Raw genomic sequence first — 21,566 nt, 5'->3', positions numbered from 1 at the left:
GTTCTTTGTTAATGCTTTTTAATTGGATAAGCATTTGTGTACACGGGTGTTTATTTATTTTGTCCTGTTTCCTTTTCTAGCTCCGTTTGGTTGATGAGAAAGTGGAAAAAGGAAAGAAAAACAGAAACAAAAAGAAAAAGGCTTGAGTCTTGTTAATTCTTGCTGTTTCGGTTCCTTTACAAATGAGTTCTTGTTCCGTACTTTCTTAGCGACCAAACGGAGACCCGGTGCTTGATGATTGATGGGTTTTTAGAGTACGCAATTTGAAGAAATATATAATTTGTTTTAAATAATTTATGTTAAAAACGTTGACTAAGTTTGGCTTTTTGCTGTTTGCCTCTGGGTGTTGTTTTCAATCAGGGTCGATGGATCTTTTGTGTATGTATCTTTTTCTTGTTTCCATTCAGTTCTCTTCTGTTTTTTTTCTCTCATTGAGATAGAGCATCATGGGCACCTTTCTGGTCCAGTGTTGTATATCAAGTTAATGACTTTTGTTCATCTTCGATTTTTCTATATTGGTTTTTATCCAGGCTTTATTTTACCAAAGTGAAATTGGGCTCTCCGCCAAAAGAATTCAATGTTCAGATTGATACTGGAAGTGACATCTTGTGGATTACCTGCAATTCCTGCAGCGATTGCCCCCAGTCTAGTGGACTCGGAGTAAACTTCTGCTTCTTTTTCTTGCTTTGTGTCATTCTCATAATCTTGCTGAGTAAAGAGACAATTCTAAGCTTAACTATCTAATGTTCCATGTTTTACAGATTGAGCTCAATTTATATGATTCTGCCAGCTCGTCAACTGCAGGGCTGATCCCCTGTTCAGACCCAATGTGCACCTCCTCATTTCAAACTTCATCAACCGAATGCTCTCGTCAGAGTAATCAGTGCAGTTACACTTTTCAATATGGAGATGGAAGTGGAACAACTGGTTATTACTTATCAGATGCGCTATATTTTGACATGATTCTGGGGCAGTCTTATATTGCTAACTCTTCAGCATTCGTTGTTTTCGGGTGAGCTGTTTTAACTTGTACTGAGATGATGCGTGGATAAAAATGTGGAATGGAAACCAACCATTGACGAAAATAGGAGAAAAGCGTGAAAGAGGGAAAAAGAAAAAGAATAGTAACTATCTATGAAGATTGTTGTATTTTTCTCAATAAATAAAATAAAAATTGTTGTCTATGGGAGTATATAGCTTATCCATAGTTACTATAAATTTTGAAATGGCATGGTTGACAGGCCTCACCACTTAGCAGTAATAGTGACTATGCTCCTTTAATAACGATAAGTATGTCATGTGCCAGAACAACAATAATTAATTATGCAGAATTTCTCTGATTATAAGAGTGGTGTGTGTTTTTTAATAACCTGTTGCATAATCATAAAACTTTTCTGACTAAACAAGAGTAATGACACATCTTATATCATCATAACTTTTTAAATTTGCCTTTAGATGCCTACATTAATGTTCATGTTGTTTCTGTTGATTGAAGCTTATTTCCTTGGCTGATCGTGTTGCAAACAGGTGTAGTACCTATCAGTCTGGGGATTTGACTAAGACAGATAAAGCTGTGGATGGGATATTTGGGTTCGGGCAAGGGGCTTTGTCTGTTATATCACAGTTGTCATCTCGAGGGGTAACTCCCAAAGTGTTCTCTCATTGTTTGAAGGGAGATGGCAATGGAGGGGGTATACTTGTTCTTGGTGAGATTTTGGAGCCAAATATTGTTTATAGTCCCCTTGTCCCGTCACAGTATGTCTCTATCCCGTTGGAATTTCTCTTATTTATTTCTGGTTGTAATCTTTACTATGAAACTTTGAATTTTATGAAGTGGGAAGTTTAAAGATACAAGTATAACCCAGTTTAGGTTATTTTCGTGCCTTTGTTTTGCTATATCTGTACGCACAATTTATTTGGCCACTGATGGACCTTGAATATGAAATTAATTTCTACACTAAGGGTTAGATGTTCTAACTTAACATTGAGTCATGTCACTTTTGGCTTTTTAAACTTTTAGTTCTTAGCTATTTGATATTAGCACGGAGATTATTTTTGAGTCTGCATGGTTGGAATAAGAGGGTTACTATCAGTCCACCGACAAGGAATATAAGGATTACCTACTGCAGCTCAATTTCTGTTGTGAAAAATGTCTTAATTCATTCCTATTCTGCTCAGACTTGATAGGGTTCATCTTCATTCATCCCCATCATATAATGCTTTGTTTTCTATTTAGATGATGTATTATTGTTTCACTGATTCGGGCCAGTTTGGAGACTCATCAGGCAGATTGCTCGTTTGGTGTGGGCTGGGGGGAGGGGGATGCCAACTACAACAGTTTTTACTTCAGATATTTTCTTTTAATTGTAAAAATTGAATTACTTATGTGCAACCTTATTTTCTAGATTTCATGTCACTACATGTTTACTTTTGCTGTAATGTAATGTTCACTATTAATTGAAAATTTTCATGAGTTTCTATTTTTTTATTATTCAGCTAATGCAACTGAGTCCTAATTTACTATTTTCAGGCAGCATTATAATTTAAATCTGCAAAGCATTGCTGTCAACGGGCAAATATTGCCAATTGATCAAGCAGCCTTCACCACATCAAACAGCCGAGGAACTATTGTTGACTCAGGAACAACTTTGACATACCTTGTTGAAGAAGCTTATGATCCTTTTGTTAGTGCTGTAAGTTTATTCACTTGGTTTGGTTCGATGATTCACTTAATTATATTCATCTTTAGCATTGGGATGAAACTGGTCATTTTGGTAATGGGTTATTCATCATTAACCTTATGTCTGGGTTTATGATGAAATTTCATGGACGAAGCTCCCATTATTAAGGCACAAAATTAAACTCACTTCCCATTGTGACTTCCTTTTCTGTCTTCTCCATTCATTTCATCTCTCATTCTAGTTTCTGTCTGGGGCCAACTTGACTTTGATGTTGTTGTGCAATATCTGCTCCTTCCTTTCTATTTGAGTTCAGACTTCCTTTTAGTGAATATATAGCATGGGAGCAATCAGCATTGGGAGGAACATAATGGTGGTTGTGTTTGGTCTGAACAAGAGTATTTTATTATTAAAATAAGATATCTTCTCCTTATTAAACGCTGATTTTGTGTTCGGATGTGTAGATAACTTCAGCTGTTTCACAATCTGTGACTCCCATCATTTCAAAAGGAAACCAGTGTTATCTTGTTTCCACCAGGTTGGTTCTATCTCTGAATATTTGTTAAGTTCCCTCTGCAGAAAAGCTATGGAGGGTGGGCATAATAGTGGCATGTTTATCTCTCTTTTTTATTATATATATATAATATAATATAATATAAAAACCTGAATGACATTTAGGTCCATGTTATGTTTCAGTTTGGCTGAGGTATTTCCTCCAGTTAGTCTAAACTTTGCCGCTGGTGCATCAATGGTGTTGAAACCCGAAGAATACCTCATGCGTACTGGTTCTAGTGTAAGTTGTTCCTCCGTCTCCCTCTGTAAAAGTTCTTATTTAAAGTCATTGCATTAGACATGATTTTTGCAAATTGCATGGCATAAGTGTAATGAGTCATTCTATTGTTACAGGAAGGTGCTGCTGTGTGGTGCATTGGTTTTCAGAAGGTTCAGGGAGGGGTGACAATTTTAGGAGGTTAGACCCTGAATTTAGTCTGGTTATTAAATTTTTATGGACAAAAGTTTACTGATATTGGTTGGAGGAAGGAGCAGTTTGCTCGGAGTCTCAATCAAGTCATATATGCATCTGCGGTCTGTAATGAGTGTTCTTTTAATCCATTGAATTTGATTTATAAAACTTCATACAATAAGACTTTTTGATGAATAACTCAGTTTTAGAGGCACGTTTAAAAAAGCAGAGCAAGGATTCAGGCTGTGCCTTTAGGTCTGACTCTGAGTGCATAAGAAGAAAAGGAAAAAGGAAGGGGTTTGAGCTCACCAATAAATTCAAGTGCAATGCTCGCATGACATACTGTGCATATCTTCAGTGTTCAAAATGTCTAAAGAATCTGTCATGTACTCCAGCATTTAACTTCCTTCCCTACTCAAACAGAAATGTGTTGGCTTTTCTTGAATCCTCTTTAATTTTTCCCATTGCATTTATTTTTTTTAGAAGCTTATTTATGCTGGGGTTTATGCTAAGTAATGTATTTTCTGGTCTACCTGGCCGTGCACAATGCAATGTCTTCTGAGCACTTTGCAGTTATTTTTGTACAGTTTAATTTACTGATATATGTGCCATCTTATGACCTTTTTTGTTTCTTCACTTGCAGATCTTGTTCTAAAAGATAAGATATTCGTGTATGATTTAGCTCATCAACGGATTGGATGGGCTAACTATGATTGTAAGTTCAATTATGAGTCCATATTTTTAAGTTCCCCTCAGCACCTATGTCATATTTTGAAAATTTCTCTTTTTCAGGCTCATTGTCTGTAAATGTCTCTGTAACTTCTAGCAAAGACGAGTATATCAATGCAGGACAGCTGAGTGAGAGCAGCTCATCAGGAGACATGCTATTCAAGCTGCTAACAACAGGAATTGTGGTTTTCTTGATGCACATATTGGTCTTTGTGGAGTTCCATTTTCTGTAATTTAAACCTCAGATTTCGATTCTCTTTTCGAAGTGTATTGGATCGGCTGATCTTTATTAATAGTGATCAGTGGGCCTTCTGCTGTTATGTGTATTGCCAAGCGCCAGGGGTCACAACAATGTATATCATCAGTATGATGTGCTTCTGATTTGTTTGAATGGGGGGAACCATCTTTCTTCTGACTTGAAGGTTTGCTGTCAGGGTCGCCATCCTCAAACGGTAAAATTTTCTTTGTACCATCAACTTGTGGCCGGTGGAAGCACAGCAAGCAATTGTAGCTAATGCATCTTGATGTAGCTAGGCATATAGAAATTCTGTATGTTGTCCGAGTCAAATGTCATTTTTGTTTACTATTTTTTCTTGATCATTCCAAGCTGTTCAATTTGTACAGAGCTGAAACAAAAAAAGTTTCAGCGTTTCTTCTTCTTGTTGTCACATGTTTTTTCTCAGAGAGATTAAGAAGACAGTTGACTGTTGTTGGGTGCAAATGTTGGAGTTGGAGACAACTCAAAAGTATTTTGGGCATTTGTGTGAGTTTTGTAGTTTTGATGATGATTAAATTTGAACCCCAAACAAATTATTTAATATGGACTTGTTTTTGATGAAGCACAAGTGTTATGACCCAAAAGGAAAAGACCCAAATGTTCTTTAATTTCTATACATCATGTGCCCCATGCAGTTTTGTCACAGCTTGATAGCTGTAGGTCCTTGTACGGTACCATATAACTTCCTCATCTAAATGTAATTGTAAAGTGATATTTTAAGCAATGCAAGGAAAACTAGTGTTGGTGATCGGTAATCTCTGCCTCTTTCATCACGCGATGAAGTTATGTAGACCGGTTAAAATTCGTTATAAAGTTCTTCATCTCACGGACAATTTCTTTTCGATTACTCATTCTAATGAAGTTAAATGCACTCGTTATATGTAAATTTTTCTCCTAGTCATAAAATAAAACCAAATACCAATTGAAAATAACAAATAAATAGGAGAAAATAAGTGAGCAGTGAGGATTGTGTCCGTGAAAAAGGGCGTTCCTTGGGTTAAAATTCTGGTTGTGAAAGATGCCGATAATCCCTGTGAAGAATTGTCTTTTCTGTGAATATGGTGCGTGAAGCGTTTTTCGTAGCTTTGAAGCAGTCTCATAAGCTCTTGGGCCACGTGGCATTCTTCATCCACACGTGTGACCTATTTTCATGGTTCTAGTCTTGGTGGTCTGATTAGGAGGAGCACAATTTTATTTAGTTTTTTTTTTAATTTCTAAAAAATAATTGTCATTATTCCTTTATTATCTCCCAATTATTATAGATTAGTTTGACATCATATCTAACTCAACTCAACATCAAAGTTCTTATAAAAATAGCTACTTTTATTTGCAATTCTTGTCTAATCTCGAACATGAAAGTATAATTTCTCATGTAATCACATCATCATATCCACTCACAATGTTAAATGCGTCAATGATAATAAAGCATTAATCACTTTAGTGTTTATGTCGTCTTAATTGCATAAAGCGTTTATTTGATTAAATGAGTTGAAACTAAACATTTCATCTAAATCTTTTTAAAATTGAGAAGCGTTATTTATGCTCTAAAAATAAGTTAATTCTCTGTCGCAGTCAACACACACTCCTGTAAACTTTCTATAAATTCTGTTATTTTTATATTTCTTTTTCACATAATCTAAAATTAATGATTTTTTTTTTTTAGCAAGTAGCAATGATCTATATATTTTTTTTGGGTTAAAAGTAATGATCAATATTATAAAACAAATAACATTCCTTTAAAAAATTATATTACCAAATATTTTTTTTAATTCCATAAATTTCAAGATGAAAACAAAACAAACCCCGCCAACAACTCGACCCAGAGATGTTTCTGTTGAGTCGCGTCCAACCAGACTCGCTGTGTATAATTCATGACTGCTGACGTGGTAAAACCAAATCGCACTCCTGATCCTGAAACGTCACATTGTTTTCAGTGAGACGGGCGCGTAAATCCCCCGCCCCGAGTCCGCGCGTGGAGGCAGGCCCACCCCTACGAATGAATCCTTGTGAAAAGGTCCCCCTACTCTCCCATGCAAAAACTCCTCATCGACAGTCAGTGTCCTTCTCTCTAAAATTCCCAAAAACAGAAAAAAAAAACAAAAACCAAAAAAAGAAATCTCCATTTCCTTCCAAAATTCTCTCTCTACACTCATCAAAATCACTCTCTTTCTCTCTCTCTCTCTCTGTGTTTTTGGTGCAATTACTGTACAATCAAGAGACGCCCCGATTTGATTCAGAACCGCTAATAAAACACAGAGCACCGATTGCAACGAGCATTGTTATTTATCGGTTCCCTGAGGGCTTGAAAAAGGCTCTGTGTTTTTTTGTTTTTCCGTTTTGTTTTTCTTCTTTCAGTTCTCTCTGTACGTTTGGTTTGATCATGGCCGTTAATCCTCTGGCGGTGGGTGTGCCGACTGCGTCGCTGTACGTCGGAGACCTTAATCCGTACATCACCGATGGTCAGCTGTACGATACTTTCAGTCAGTTCAAGTCCATCACATCCGTACGGGTCTGTAGGGACTCCACCGACGGCCATTCTCTCTGCTACGGCTACATCAACTTCATCAACCAGCAAGAAGGTAACTTTTTTTAATTTTGTTTTTTTTGGGTTGTTGTGTGAATTGTTATCTTTGTTCTTGGGTAGCGTTGATTTTACCTTGTCGTTTCGTGAGAAAGGAAAAGACTTGGGCTTGGAATTGAATTTGTTTGGTTTGATTGAGTTGAGGTTTTGGTTTTTGATTTGGTGGTGCTCCGTTTCGTTACCGAGACAATGCAGGTGACTCACTTGGGATTGTACCATTGTCTGGGAATTATGAGAATTTTTAATCTGCTAAGCCTTGTACTGTGATTCCGATTCGTTTGGTAATTTTGGTTGTTCTATGTGAACGAATAGTTTTTTATTTAGTTGAGTTTTAGTGTTATTTTTCAATTGTGTGGTGTTTTGAGCTAAGATTCTTGTTTGCTATTGGAAATCCATCTTATGAAATAGAAAAATGATGAACTATATCTTTGCAATTTTGATCTATTTGGTCGTTCCACTGTTTGCCATTTCTTGATTGATGTGTTTGGTAACAGAAAAGTTACAGAGAAGAAAAAAAAAATGAAAATTTTGAGTTTTGTATTAAGTTTTTCTTTCGGTGGTTTACACTGTATATTGTCTTAATTTTAATCTGATTAAGCTTTATTTGATTTTTCTCTAATAGCAATTCGAGCTATTGAGGTGAAGAATAACTCTGAGGTGCATGGAAAGGTGATAAGGGTCATGTGGTCGCATCGTGATCCTGATGCGAGAAGAAGTGGAATTGGGAATGTGTTTGTCAAGGTATGTTCTGTTGCATTAACAGTAAGTCGTAGGTGTTATCTTTTATCTGATGTAAGAACTTATGGTAAAACCATTTTGGTTATCTGTTGCAGAACTTGAGCGAATCGATTGATAATGTAGGGCTTCAAGATATGTTTAAGAAATTTGGAAATATATTGTCTTGCAAAGTCGCCACGTTTGATGATGGGAAGAGTAAAGGCTATGGCTTTGTTCAGTTTGAGTCTGAGGAATCTGCAATTGCTGCTATTGAGAAGCTAAATGGCTCCACTGTGGGAGACAAACCTTTGTATGTGCAGTTCTTTTCTTGCTCCATTTTTTGTTCAAATATTTCTTATTTATAACACAGTGCATATGCACTGATACATTTGTGTTTGTGTATGAATTCTTCCTGTTGGTTTTATGTTTTCCTTTTAACCATGCGAGAATTACAATTCATGTCACAGGTATGTTGCCAAATTTATTAGAAAGAGTGATCGAGTTTTGGCCAATCCTGATATGAAATATACAAATTTGTATGTGAAGAATTTGGATACAAATGTCAGGGAAGAGATTGTGGAGGAAAAGTTCTCCGAGTTTGGGAAAATTGTTAGCTTCACTATTACAAAGGATGACAATGGGAACTCTAGAGGTTTTGGGTTTGTGAACTTTGAGAACCCAGATGATGCTCGAAGAGCAATGGAGGCAATGAATGGATCACAACTGGGTAAGGTATCTTTCTTATGGCCTTAATTAATTGGAAATATGGATGCATTTCCTGATGCAGGAAATCTTTTTTTTTGGTCCTGTGGTTTATATATTGAGTAGGCTCCAAGGTTCTGTATGTAGCAAGGGCACAGAAGAAGGCAGAGCGTGAGCAAATGTTGCGTCGGCAATTTGAGGAGAAACGAAAGGAGCAAATGGTGAAATTCAAGGTTGTTGTCTTCCCCATCTCTCTCCCAAGGTCTATTTTAGTAGCATCTAATCTTTGTTTAATTTGTAGGGATCAAATGTGTATGTGAAGAACATTGATGATGATGTCACTGATGAAGAGCTGGTAGAACACTTCAGTCAGTGTGGCACAATTACTTCTGCAAAGATTATGCGAGATGAGAAAGGAATAAGCAAAGGGTTTGGTTTTGTTTGCTTCTCTACCCCCGAGGAGGGCAATAAGGCTGTGAATACTTTTCATGGTAATAAGTTGATTGCATGCATTTGAGCTTTTTAAGCTAACAAATTTCATATGGTAACCTTTCTTAGTTGATATTTAATTACGATTGTTCTTAAGAAACTAGCATGTAGACATTCTGTGTTCCTCCTTCAATTTTAAAATAACTTGTGTTCTTTGACTTATATGCATACATTTTTTAAGTTGTGTTTCAATTATGGCTTTTCTTACAGGGTTAAATTTAAGTTGTATGTCGTGCTTTCTTTGAGCTGCTAATCAGTTTGCCATTGGTATCTCACAGGATATATGTTTCATCGGAAGCCATTGTATGTGGCTATTGCTCAGAGGAAAGAGGAAAGACAAGCACAGCTGCAGCTTCAATATGCACAGCGTATGGCAGGACTTGCTGGTCCTTCAACAGCAGTCATCCCTGGTGGATACCCTCCTATCTATTATCAAGCTCCCTCTGGTGTTGTTCCACAAGTACCTCCTCGTCCGGGACTGATGTATCAGCCTTTGGGATTGAGGCCAGGATGGAGAGCCAACGGCTTTGCACCTACGTCTGGACCGCCCTATCAACCACCACCGGTTTCTGTTGTGAGTACCATTCTGCCTATTTCCAGTTATTTTAGGTCATCTGCATACCATATTTTATTGCAATCTGTTTTTTTTTTTTTTTTTACACATTCATGCACAATAAATTGTGTTTCTGGAAAAATCAGAGAATTATTATGGCCAAGTGCTTATGCTACTAAAAATCTCATCTACAGATGCCAAGACAACATAGGCAAAACAGGGGAAGAATGAACGGACATATGCTTCCTCAGGGAAGTGCATATATGCCACATTTACAACAGTCCACTCAGCTGTCACACTCAGCAAAAGATTCAAACAATCAGCAGGTTTGCTTTCTTTTACTAACAAGCTTTTGTCACTCATTGCTCACCACATGTACTACTTGATGGTCAGGCCTTGTATATGACCAGCAAATAGAGGAAAAAAAAAAAGATTAGAAACCTACAAATTTAATAGTCTTGGGAGGATTAGGAATGAAATGAATAATATTTCCATCATCCGTGCCTATTACTGTAGAGGTTCTAATCCGTGCAATCCATGCATTTCAGCGGACGGGGCAGGCTAAGTATGTTCCTAATGGTCGCCAACGCGACATGAATAAAGGATCAGGAGTCTCAACCAATGCTTCCAATTCTGTTGGAGGTGGGTCTCAAGGACCAGAGATGCTGAGTAGCATGCTTGCTGCTGCTTCTCCTGAGCAGCAGAAACAGATACTTGGCGAGCATCTCTACCCACTCGTCCATAAACATAAGGTGATACTTTTACCACATTGATGTTTAATTATTTATTTTCTCATCTATGGAAGATGTAGGTTTCAGATTTATTGCTCCATCCATAAGGCTATTGACACCAACTTAAACTTAGCATTTTCACTTGCAGCCCGACCTTGCCTCAAAAATTACAGGGATGCTGCTGGAGATGGACAACTCAGAACTGCTGCTTTTATTGGAGTCACCAGAGTCTTTGGCTGCCAAAGTGGGAGAAGCTGTTCAGGTGCTCAAGATCTCCAAGACTAAAGTGTCTAACAAAGATGCCATTCATCCTAGTTTTCTCTCTGCTGAGGTTGCGGTCAACTGAAAAACGCAACTGCAGACGGGCCTGGTTAGAGGTTTTGTTGCTGCTCAAGCTTCAGGAGATAATTTTTGATATTTAATTGGCACCTTTTCTGTCTTTGGCCCATCACAATGTTTTTTAGTTTTCTTCTCACAGCAGAGTAATTTCTTTCTTTTATAGAACATTAAACGTTTCCTTGCTAGTAGTAACGATAGAAGTGATAAAGTTTTGGAACTTAATATTTTGGGGTTTTGGAACCAAATTCTTTTAGTATTTTGGCATGTTTTGATTTAAATTTTCTGTTGCATAAGCTTATCGACTGACACAGAAGACACAAAGGGGCTTTGAAAACTTCTGGTTGTAGATTCATATTTTAGCCTCAAATGAGCAGAGCTCAGGATTTTCAAGAAACGTTGGCTATTTTGCTTGACGTCTCTCTCTCTTCTTTTCTGTTTTGCCCTTGCTTTGTGTCTACAACATGAAGGAATGATGCAACTCCTTCAACTAGACTGCAACAAGAGGGAATGCAGCTCCAAAAGCCACACGAAATGTAATATCCCACATCGACCAACGAATAGGGGGTGATGTGCCTTATATGTACATGCCCTCCTCCATCTAGCACGAGGCCTTTTGGGAGCTCATTGGCTTCGGAGTCATGAGAACTCCGAAGTTAAGCGAGTTGGGGCTAGAGCAATTCCAGGATAAGTGACCCACTGATAAGTTGCTCGTGAGTTCCCAAAAACAAAACTGTGAGGGCAGAGAGGGAGGCCCAAATTGGACAATATCATGCTACGCCGAAGCCAATCTCAAGATGGATGACCTATTTGGAAGTTGCTCGTGAGTTTCCAGAAACAAAACCTCGTGCTACGGCGGAGCCAATCCCGAAATGTGACACGAAAGGCTTTGAGCTAGAGACGTGTAGTGTAGCTTCCATATCAAGCTCCAATTCTAGTTAGGGAGGCTCTTCACTCTCTAAAAGGCAAAGCAGAAACTAAAAATGTATGAAATGTTAACTAGGACCATTGTTCATATCAATTATTTTTATTTTTATTTTATCTAAAAGATTAATTATTATTTGAATATATGGTATAAATTCACAGAATGACAACTTAACATAATAATAATAAAATAACATAATAATAATAAACATGTCAAGATGTTTAATCATACAAAATTTCCTCTTCCACGCATTCCTCTAGTAATGAATATATAATTAATATTAGCGGCAAGACCTTTGAAATCCAAAAGCAAATCACACTTCTTGAGGCACCATTTTCCCTCCTTTTATTTAAAATATAATAACAAAGATGGGTCGGTATTGGGCCTCTATAAATGGACTGGGCTTTAGAAATATTTCAAATTCAACCTCGACTTCAATAGCATGTTTATTAATTTGTAACCGGATGAAGAGGAATTAAATTGAGAATGAGTTGGATTGAAGAGATTTAGAATTCGGATTCATATTGAAGTTGTTTACTAAATCATATGGAATTATGATATGAGTGATACTAATTCCTTATAAGTTGTTTACTAAATTCTCATAAATTGGAATTTAAATTAAATTGATTACTAAAATGGCATTGTTAAGTTAAAGTAGATGATAAATTTGAAAATTTAAAAATTGTGTGAGAATATAATGGGTAAAAAAGATGAATTCCTAATGAGTTAATTATCGAGGAATTAGAATACCACCTCCCACCCAAAAGTCCAATTCCTCCAAAATTAGGAGTTGAATTCCTAATTTTGTGTGTGTCCCACTCACATTTTAATTCATCTAAACACAGTAGTATTCCTAAGAGGAACTCCTTACTTTTTGGTGTGTTTAGTAATTAGGAATTGGAATTGGAATCAGGAATTGAAAAGTAAGTGGGGGCCACACAAAATTAGACATCAAATTCTTGATTTTGGAGGAATTCAATTCTTGGGTGGGAAGTGGTATTCTAATTTCTGGAGAACTAGCCTATTAAGAATTCATCTTTTTTACCCATTATATCCTCAAACAATTTTAAAAATTCAAAATTTGTCATCTACTTTAACCCAATAACATGAACATTTTAGTAATTAGTACCACTACTACCCCAATTCCATATGGTTTAGTAAACAACTTCAATAGAAATCCGGAATATAACTCTTCTTAATCCATATGGTTTAGTAAACAAATCAATAGGGATTCAGAATCTAATTCTCCTCAATCCAAATCCTCCTCAATTCAATTCACCATCAATTCAATTCCTCCTAATCCAGGGTGTATTCAATTAGGATTCTAGAGCATTTAAAAATATTTTGTTTAAGTGCTAGCTTTCATAGAACTTAATGGAACTTTAGAATTATATAGAACTTGATAGACTTTCAGAAGACTTCTATATAATTTTTTAATAAACTTTCTTAAGATTTGTATGGTTTTTATTCCAGACTTATATAATTTCTTTAGCTGATACGATTCCTTGTTCTTTGTAGTCGTAATGAGAAAACTCCAAATTCAGTATGATAAAATGACAAGGCCCTGAAAAAAAAACAAAAGACATGCTCAAGTAGGCCTCCGTCTTCTACAGAAACTGTGAGCCTGTAGCCATCCTTGTTTTGTTTGCTTTGAGATCTCATCAAAGCCATGACTTTATTAAACTCCTCCCTATCAATGTCTCTGTTAATAATACATGTAACAAGTTAGCTTTCTATCAAAATTAGCTACACATGAAATTTTTTTTACTTATAACTTGACCAGATGGAAAGTATACAAAGTAAAATTATTTTATATAGTAACATTGTTGTCAATGTATCTAATGGTGATCCAATTTTAAACAACATGAAATAAAAAACCAAATTCATAACATCTTTTCCTTCAACAACATGAAATAAAATTATGTTTAATGAAAAGCAAAATTCATAAGAAATATAGTGATAAATATATTACAAATTTGAAAGAAAAGTTGAAGGAAAATATTTAACGTTCATTCATTATCCTTGATTCTCATTGGTGTCATTGTGCCCAACATATCCAAAGCTACACCAACTCTCCATTTATTAGCATTCTGTCCTTGCTGTTCTTGTGTGTGGAAAGTTGTATATAGATATTTTAGAATAAAAACAAGTAGTAGCATGCATAAACCCTAGTAACAAAGCATAAACCCTAGTAACAAGCATAAACCCTAATCCCAAACTATAACCTAATAACAAGAAAAACACGATGAAGAAAAATCATGGAAAAAGAAAACCCAACGAGGTATTGATCAAAGAAAAAATAGGGAGCATACCTTCACAGATAGAGGAAGGAAGTTGTTCGTCTTCTGTTAAGAGAGAAAAGCTAGGGCAAGAGAAAAACATCTTATGAAAATAATTGGGGGGGAGGTTGGATTTATTATGGTCGTTGTTATTCATAGTTCTCCCCTTAAAACATACGAAAATTTATCACTTAATGAAATCCTTCCAAATATATGATCTTTCGAATACACCTAGATTTGATTCAAGTTTTTTTATAATCCTAGTTGAATACACCCATATTTGAATGGACTTTTTAAAAGTTCATACAAGTCGGAATTGAATACACCCAGACTTGTAAAATCTCTTTTAAAGTTTGTATAAATCCAAATTGAATACACCCGGATTTTTAAAATCTTTTTAAACGCTTTATAATCCTAATTGAATACACCCTCCTTAGTAAACATACTAGTCCAAAATCAAGAATTCAATTCCTAATTTTGTGTAAAGCCCGCTTACTTTTTAATTTCTTGGTGTAAAATAAACACAAAAATTCTCATAATTATTTAAAAAGTAAAGGGTTTCAATTCCTCATTATAAAACACACCATGATTTCAATCGGTTAACTAGCCATAATTTTAGTCGTATATGCCAAGTATGGGCACTCACGGACGCAGCAAAAGCAAAAAGGACGCGTCGTCGTCTTCCAAGAGTCGACGCAGAAGAAGATCCGACGACTCCGAGTCCGATTCCGAGTCCGAGTCGTATTCCGAGTCCGATGCCTCTGACAGCCGCGACTCTTCTCCTCCGAGGAGTTCCGGTAAGCGCAAGGAACAAAGCCGTAGCAGAAATAGCAGCCGCCGCAGCGGGCGCCGGAAGGACTCTTCCGACGACGAGTCGTACGACAGCGATGAGACTGAAGAGCGTGACCGCAAGAAGAAGAGGTCGAAGAACGTTACCGAGGATCAAATCGCTGAGTACTTGGCTAAGAAGGCGCAGAAGAAGGTTCTTATTTCGTCTGTTAGGGTTTTTACTTATTATTATTATTTTAAAATTTGAATTGTTATTGATAGTATGGTGCGCCTCCTTTTGATTGAATAGGCAACTCGAGTAGCCAAGAAGATCAAGTCTAAGACCGTTTCAGGTTATTCAAATGATTCGAATCCCTTTGGTGATTCCAATCTCAATGAAATGTAAGTTCTTGTTTTTGTTTTTGTGTTTTGGGATTTATATGAGGAAGTTTTCTGATAGAGTTTTTAGCTTTCCAATTTCAAATGTTGAATTTGTTGCACTTCGATAGAAGCATTTTTCATTATTGTGTTTCATTGTGTTTTGTTTGAATTTACTAAGTTTCGGATGTGAATGTTTTGAATACAGCTACAGTTGCTTAGTATTAATTGCGTGTCTGATTGCTAAACTATCTGTCTGGTATATGATGGCTTACAGTCTGACAGATGTGTAAGTTAGGGATGCTTTATTGTTTGTAAGGTCTATATATGAATTCATTCTGTTCTGTTTGCAGATTTGTGTGGCGAAAGAAGATTGATCGTGATGTTTCCAATGGTGTTTCCCTTGACGTGTTTTCAGTTAAGGCTGAGAAGAAAAGACAGAGAGAAAGAATGGTACATAGTTCTAGCCCAACATTGCTTCTTTGTTGTTTCTTTACTAGTTGTTGTCTTTTTGCTTTCTTGTATCCAGTGGCTTTACTGGTCTTATATTTGTAAGATTGAAGTTTTTGTTTGAATCAGTTAAAATGCCTGATACATAAGTTAGAGGACATGTCTGACATAGTTTTTTATTTGAGGTTGCGGAAATAATTTGTATTGAGTTTTGGAAGGTCTCTGGACAGTTTAATTGAAATTTATGACATCTCATGTTACTGGAATCAACGTAAGTTGTTGTAGCAATAAAAGATGGAATATATAATACAAGGAACTAACAAGATTAGCTATTGAAGTCTGTGCGTTGCACTATAGGGACATCAAATCGAATCATAGTCTTCATGAGGTATAGGAGAGAGAATCACATTCCTATATGTTGTTCACGGGACTTATTGTTAAGAATGAAATGGGAACTAAACCCCATCAGCAAAGCATGTCTGACTAAGGCTCTTTCCTTTTGTGTAGGCTAGTCTTTTTGTTTGGTGATTGTGATGTACGTATATGATGACACATTTATTGTGGAGGGAGAGTTGGAAGTATGGCAAGTTGTCTTACACTATGACTATGGTTATTTTTACCATGTCACCGAGATTATAGTCATCCATTGTTACCTGACTGTTAAGAGTGTGTCAGTATAATATATATATATATATATATATATATATAGAGAGAGAGAGAGAGAGAGAGAGAGAGTTCAATATATTCGGTTTAGGGCTCAACATATTCGGTTTCTTTGGCTCTGCATATCTAGTTTATTGACTCTAGATAACTTTCTGATATGCCATAAAAAAGAGCAAGAAGAAGACAATAACGAGAAAAAGAACAAGAATAAGACTATAGAAAACCCATTATGTACGTGCTAAAAGGTTTTTTGATGTAGGATGTGCTAAAGAAGTTAGCTAAAAACAAGAAGACTAGAAAACCCATTAGGGCCGTTAGTCAGTAACCCATGTGCTAATTAAGTTTTTTGGTGGAACATGTGCTAAAGCAGTTTGCTAAATAAGAAAAGAAAATAGAAACTAAATGACTTAGAATTTTATTAAAGACTTATCATTTTATAGTGAATAAATACAGTCCATAGGCTTTGCTACTATTTTTAATAAATCCCACGACCAATATGATTTATCGATGCCATGTTGCTGCCTGAGGTTGCAAAATAAATGAATGTCCTGGTCTATGACGAAAACTCAGGATTTTTCTTTGTGGATTTTTATTAATTTACTATTTTCTATTTTAAATTTATTAGAATTTTAATATTTGTTTAAATTCATCTTACAGGCTCAGATTGAAAAGGTCAAGAAAAGAAGGGAAGAAAGAGCACTTGAAAAAGCACAACATGAGGAAGAAATGGTAAGTTTATTGCCTGATATGGCATGAATTTTTCCGTTCAAGTTCTTAGAGCAACTCCACCCATTTTCCCTTAGCCATGGCAAGGGGGGAGCTAGGGCAGCCACTATTCACGTGAATAGTGGTTGCCCTTGCAAATAGTTTTTTGTGTTTCCACCTGTTGCCATGGCAAAGGGCAGTTACTATTCATTTTTTTGTTTTTTTCACAAATTTTTTTACCTCAATAATTAATTTGGATAAGATTTTCGGGTTCCTACGTGTCAATACTATTCATATCTCATAATCGGATAAAATTTTTAAAAAAATTGGCTGGTATTTATAGAAAAAAATCCATTAATTTTTGGGTATTTTTAAAAAAAATTTCCGAATTTTTTTCAGTATTTTATTGCAAAAAAATTGGCTGCCATTGGATTGGAGGAAAAAAATCCGATCGGAGAGCCCAGACGACGCCACATGGCAACAGAAAAAAAAAATCAAATGAGTCGGCTGACGCCAGCCTGGCGTCAGCAATGACATCAGCCCGGCCCTCGGGCTGAACTGGCCTGAGGGCCAGCCCGACTTCGTGGGTCCCACTCCCAACCTGGGCTTGGGCTCCTCGCTGGAACTGGGTTTTTTTTTTTTTTTCTCCCCCCAGCCTCTGGCTGGGCTTGCCGCTGGAGTTGCTCTTAGGGGAGAGAGTTGGAGTGCATTTTGCCATTTGGAGTGATATTTTTAATATAGCTTCTTGCCTTGTTTGCTGTTTTGTTAAGTAACTTTCATTTCTTTATGTAGGCACTGCTAGCCAGAGAACGTGCTCGGGCTGAGTACCAAGACTGGGAGAAAAAAGAAGAAGAGGTATGGTGCTGGATTTAATCAATAAACATTCTCTTTTTTGCCTACTTTTCATACATTTTTCTGTTATGATGCTCATCTACATGATTTTGTTTGTTGTCATTTTGTTTTACCTGGAAATTTGATAAGTCTACATGTTCTCTGTACAGTTTCACTTTGATCAAAGCAAAGTCAGGTCAGAGATCAGATTGCGTGAAGGGCGTATTAAGCCAATTGATGTACTGTCCAAGCATCTCAATGGTTCAGATGAATTTGATATTGAGATAAATGAGCCATACATGGTTTTCAAGGTAAAATTTCCACCTGATGAGACTTATGCTTGCTGTCATGATAATTCTATTTATTCTTCATTGCATTTTATTTGCTTCTGAACTTTACATAGTTTGGAAATCATTAGGCACCTGTCCCCTACAATGAGTGGGAGATAAACTGAGAGTTATTAAATATTCCTTTCGGGGTTCTTAAATGTGTGTGTGTGTGTGTGTGTGTGTGTGTGTGTGTGGATGGGTGGGTAAGTTATCTGGAAGGGTATGGCCCTACTTGTGCTTATCGCCTTGGAGAATTCATGCACTCACTTTCAGGGCTCTCCATTTGGAGACAGATATATTATTGAAGTTGGGTAAATGAACATTGAGCTAAAGTTTTTCCCTTTTTTCTGTGTTAGTTGGAAAACTTCTTGTTGTAACTAGTCAAATGTTTGGAAAGCTAAGTATGTTTACTATTGTTTAGTGTGTATGTTTAAGTGCTGTTATATGATGCTTTGCACATTGTTAAAACTTTAGAATGACATGGATTGAATTTTTCTTATTTGTTTTGAAATGAATATTATTCACATTGGCATTTGACATGTCCGATGCAGGGCTTGAGTGTAAAGGAAATGGAAGAGCTAAGAGATGACATCAAAATGCATCTTGATTTGGACAGGGCAACACCAACACATATAGAGTTCTGGGAGGTATTATCTCTTTCTTTTCCTTTTAGTTGCTTTTTACCTTTGACAGTGTTTTTCGTGGATACTTTACCCCCTGTAATGGGTGCTTCAGATTACTCAAAGTCATGCTAATAAGTTGTTGTCTTCTGTTTTTGCCTTTGGTTTGATTAATTCATTATTCTTATTCTGTCGATGTGGTGGGGACTCTTAAACATATAGCAGTGTTGACGCTCGTTTATTTTTTTATTTTTCATTAAATTAAAAAAAACGTGTTTCGGTGGAGTGGTCTTGGGATTAGCAATTCAATTGTACTCAATGAGCGAATCTCAGAATCAAAGGCACATGAAAGGTTGCAATTTGGCCAGCTGCAAACCATAGTTATGATTACTTGCACTTCATTTTGATTGCCTGAAGATTTGTTGATTAAATGTAAATGTTGCTTAAAATAATTAATGTGATAATGTAGATTTGTTGTTGGACTGTATCCTGATATGTACAAATTGACAGGCACTTTTGGTGGTTGCGGATTGGGAGCTAGCTGAAGCTCGGAAGAAAGATGCATTGGCTCGAGCTAAGGTTCGTGGAGAGGAACCTCCTGCTGAGTTGCTTGCGGAACAAAGAGGCTTGCATTCTAGCATTGAAGCAGATGTCAAGACTCTCTTAGAAGGAAAGACTTATAGTGAATTGGAGGCGTTACAGTCCAAAATTGAGTCACAGATGCGTTCTGGAACAGCCAAGGTTGTTGAGTATTGGGAGGCTGTTCTTACACGCCTCCATATATTCAAGGCCAAGGTACCTATCATTGTCTTCTTTAATGTATGTCTTTGCATTTTATTTACTACTGCTTCGTTTGGCCTTATTACTATTTAAATTGTTGCAAATACAGGCTTGTTTGAAAGAAATCCATACTAAAATGTTGCACAAGCATTTGCAACGCCTTGAGCAACGGGTGGATGGTGAAGAGAACTTGGATACAGTTCATGATTTACAACCTGAAGAGGAGGAGAGTGAGCCTGATGTTAAAGGTATGCACACTTTTCACCTTTGGATTTAGGCATTTTGTTAACAAGATGATTTTGCTAATATATTTTTATATGTAGATGCACAAGCATTTTCTCCAGAACCCTTAGAGGAGGAGGCGATTGACGTGGCTGAGGAAGAGGCAGGATCATTTTCACCAGAACTGTTTCATGGAGATGAAAATGAGGAAGTGTTTGACCCTGAAGAGGACAGGGCTATGCTGGTAGGGTTTCTTCTTTCAGGTTTTGTTCTGAAGTTTTTATTTACTTATTTTCTTTAAGAATACGTGAGTATGCAAGCTTTTAAGTGCACTGGTTGATGTGGACATCATTTGTTAATTTCCTGATTTATTAGTTTCCTAGATTCTCTAGTTTTCAAGATTTCACTAGGATTTTAGTTTCCAGATTTTAGTAGGATTTGATTTAAGTTTCCTAGTTTATTTGAATTAGTTCCTTGGTGGATTAGGATTTCTGTTTTAGTAAAGGGATTTTTATCCTCCAAAACCAAAATGTAGTTCTTTAAAATTCAGTTGTTGAGATATTAAAAAATGTTTATTTCCAGAGATTGGAGACTACTTGGTGTAAAGCAATCATGAATGTAACTGTACGAGTTACTTGTTAGAGATATTTAGTGATATACCCATTTCTAGCACTAATATTATAAATAAACCCTACACAATTGAATTCCTATAAACAAACCCAAAAAAAACCCAAAAAATGATAGCTAGCCTTATTGAATTTAATATTGATTATTTGGAGAATTTATAATGAATGTAATTTTATATAGGGTATTTTTATAATTTGGGCTCTCATATTGGGTATAATAGTGAATCTCCCTACTTGTTAACAGGAAAGGAAGCGTGTGGCTGTGCTAGAAGAACAACAGAGACGGATTCAAGAAGCTTTGGCATCAAAGCCAGCTCCACCACCAGAAGATAACTTTGAGATGAAGGCCATGAAAGCCATGGGAATCATGGAGGAAGGAGATGCAGTTTTTGGCTCTAATTCTGAAGTGAACCTTGACTCACAGGTACTTCATCTTGTCGATTTTTCCCTTCGTTACCTTTCCCCCTCCCTCCCTTCTCTTCCCTTCCCCCCCCCAAAAAAAATCATATTTAAAATGAAACTGAAAATCACATCTCTAGCATCTTTCTTCAGAATTTGATGAATAAATGTGGATGCAGGTATACTGGTGGCATGACAAGTACCGACCTAGAAAGCCGAAATATTTCAACCGCGTTCACACTGGATATGAATGGAACAAATACAACCAGACTCACTACGATCACGATAACCCACCTCCAAAGATTGTGCAAGGATATAAATTCAACATCTTCTATCCAGACCTTGTGGACAAGACAAAGGCCCCACATTATACTATTGAGAAGGATGGCAACAGCAGTGAGACATGCATTATAAGGTTTCATGCGGGACCACCTTACGAGGACATTGTAAGTTCTCTTAATCTGGTAGTCGAATTTTGTTGGTGATGATTCTGTTCAGGATCAAGTTACTTATCATACTCATGATTGCTTTACAGGCATTCCGGATAGTAAACAAAGAATGGGAATACTCTCATAAGAAGGGCTTCAAATGCACGTTTGAACGTGGAATATTGCACGTGTACTTCAACTTCAAACGATACCGCTATCGCAGGTGATCTGCTGGTGGTTTGCTACTTTTTCCTCTAAAGCTGAAATATATGAAAGTGAAACCATTCCATAAGTTTTGTACAAGAGATTCTGTATTTGCTATCTCTCTATGGAATACAAGATTTTGAATTCCAATTGTATTATAGTCCTCAATGCTGCCAAATGAGAATTTACAGTTTGCTGGCAA

The 21,566-nt window shown here is 36.5% G+C and overlaps 4 protein-coding genes across 7 annotated transcripts in view; 3 read left to right on the top strand and 1 right to left on the bottom strand.

Moving 5' to 3' along the window:
• LOC117634226 (aspartic proteinase-like protein 2) overlaps nucleotides 1-5,210 on the top strand; it is a 5,721-nt gene extending 511 nt beyond the window's left edge. The window contains exons 1-11 of one of the 3 annotated variants that reach the window (XM_034368207.1): nucleotides 53-254; nucleotides 361-378; nucleotides 531-660; nucleotides 762-1,012; nucleotides 1,528-1,755; nucleotides 2,531-2,693; nucleotides 3,143-3,216; nucleotides 3,375-3,471; nucleotides 3,585-3,648; nucleotides 4,286-4,357; nucleotides 4,435-5,210. In XM_034368207.1, coding sequence (XP_034224098.1) covers nucleotides 235-254; nucleotides 361-378; nucleotides 531-660; nucleotides 762-1,012; nucleotides 1,528-1,755; nucleotides 2,531-2,693; nucleotides 3,143-3,216; nucleotides 3,375-3,471; nucleotides 3,585-3,648; nucleotides 4,286-4,357; nucleotides 4,435-4,604 — 1,287 coding nt within the window. In that variant the 5' untranslated portion in view covers nucleotides 53-234 and the 3' untranslated portion in view covers nucleotides 4,605-5,210. Of the gene's footprint in view, nucleotides 1-52; nucleotides 255-360; nucleotides 379-530; nucleotides 661-761; nucleotides 1,013-1,527; nucleotides 1,756-2,530; nucleotides 2,694-3,142; nucleotides 3,217-3,374; nucleotides 3,472-3,584; nucleotides 3,649-4,285; nucleotides 4,358-4,434 lie in introns of those variants that run through there. The other 2 variants (XM_034368206.1, XM_034368208.1) reach the window with 2 other exon arrangements.
• LOC117634225 (DEAD-box ATP-dependent RNA helicase 38) overlaps nucleotides 1-16,285 on the bottom strand; it is a 24,147-nt gene extending 7,862 nt beyond the window's left edge. The window contains exon 1 of the mRNA XM_034368205.1: nucleotides 16,271-16,285. The gene's annotated coding sequence lies outside the window, so the exon portion shown is untranslated. The remainder of the gene's footprint in view (nucleotides 1-16,270) is intronic.
• On the top strand, nucleotides 6,696-11,024 carry LOC117634223 (polyadenylate-binding protein 7). 2 transcript variants are annotated; one of them, XM_034368203.1, is made up of 10 exons: nucleotides 6,696-7,227; nucleotides 7,852-7,970; nucleotides 8,063-8,256; nucleotides 8,414-8,673; nucleotides 8,775-8,881; nucleotides 8,950-9,139; nucleotides 9,416-9,711; nucleotides 9,885-10,016; nucleotides 10,239-10,442; nucleotides 10,570-11,024. In XM_034368203.1, the coding sequence occupies exons 1-10, from the start codon at nucleotides 7,029-7,031 to the stop codon at nucleotides 10,765-10,767; spliced, it is 1,899 nt and encodes a 632-aa protein (XP_034224094.1). In that variant the 5' UTR covers nucleotides 6,696-7,028; the 3' UTR covers nucleotides 10,768-11,024. The 2 variants fall into 2 exon arrangements, with proteins under 2 accessions (XP_034224094.1, XP_034224093.1); XM_034368202.1 differs by having other exon boundaries at nucleotides 6,735-7,227; nucleotides 10,555-11,024.
• Nucleotides 14,523-21,566, top strand: LOC117634222 (cactin). The gene is made up of 13 exons (XM_034368201.1): nucleotides 14,523-14,943; nucleotides 15,040-15,131; nucleotides 15,461-15,560; nucleotides 16,878-16,949; nucleotides 17,718-17,780; nucleotides 17,927-18,067; nucleotides 18,637-18,732; nucleotides 19,216-19,500; nucleotides 19,595-19,733; nucleotides 19,809-19,951; nucleotides 20,578-20,757; nucleotides 20,912-21,178; nucleotides 21,268-21,566. The coding sequence occupies exons 1-13, from the start codon at nucleotides 14,587-14,589 to the stop codon at nucleotides 21,385-21,387; spliced, it is 2,055 nt and encodes a 684-aa protein (XP_034224092.1). The 5' UTR covers nucleotides 14,523-14,586; the 3' UTR covers nucleotides 21,388-21,566.

Source organism: Prunus dulcis, chromosome 7 (genome assembly GCF_902201215.1).
Source record: "Prunus dulcis chromosome 7, ALMONDv2, whole genome shotgun sequence".
Lineage (NCBI taxonomy): Eukaryota > Viridiplantae > Streptophyta > Magnoliopsida > Rosales > Rosaceae > Prunus > Prunus dulcis.
This window is presented reverse-complemented; position numbering and strand designations above follow the sequence as displayed.

What these genes read in the sequence shown, in the direction of transcription:
- LOC117634223 (XM_034368202.1), top strand. Translation starts at nt 7,029, where the DNA reads ATGGCCGTTAATCCTCTGGCGGTGGGTGTGCCGACTGCGTCGCTGTAC. An exon ending in ACTGTGGGAGACAAACCTTT is followed by an intron (nt 8,257 to 8,413) that starts GTATGTGCAGTT and finishes TTCATGTCACAG; the next exon opens with GTATGTTGCCAAATTTATTA. An exon ending in AAGATTCAAACAATCAGCAG is followed by an intron (nt 10,017 to 10,238) that starts GTTTGCTTTCTT and finishes CATGCATTTCAG; the next exon opens with CGGACGGGGCAGGCTAAGTA.
- LOC117634222 (XM_034368201.1), top strand. Translation starts at nt 14,587, where the DNA reads ATGCCAAGTATGGGCACTCACGGACGCAGCAAAAGCAAAAAGGACGCG. An exon ending in GATTCCAATCTCAATGAAAT is followed by an intron (nt 15,132 to 15,460) that starts GTAAGTTCTTGT and finishes TTCTGTTTGCAG; the next exon opens with ATTTGTGTGGCGAAAGAAGA. An exon ending in CACATATAGAGTTCTGGGAG is followed by an intron (nt 18,733 to 19,215) that starts GTATTATCTCTT and finishes ACAAATTGACAG; the next exon opens with GCACTTTTGGTGGTTGCGGA.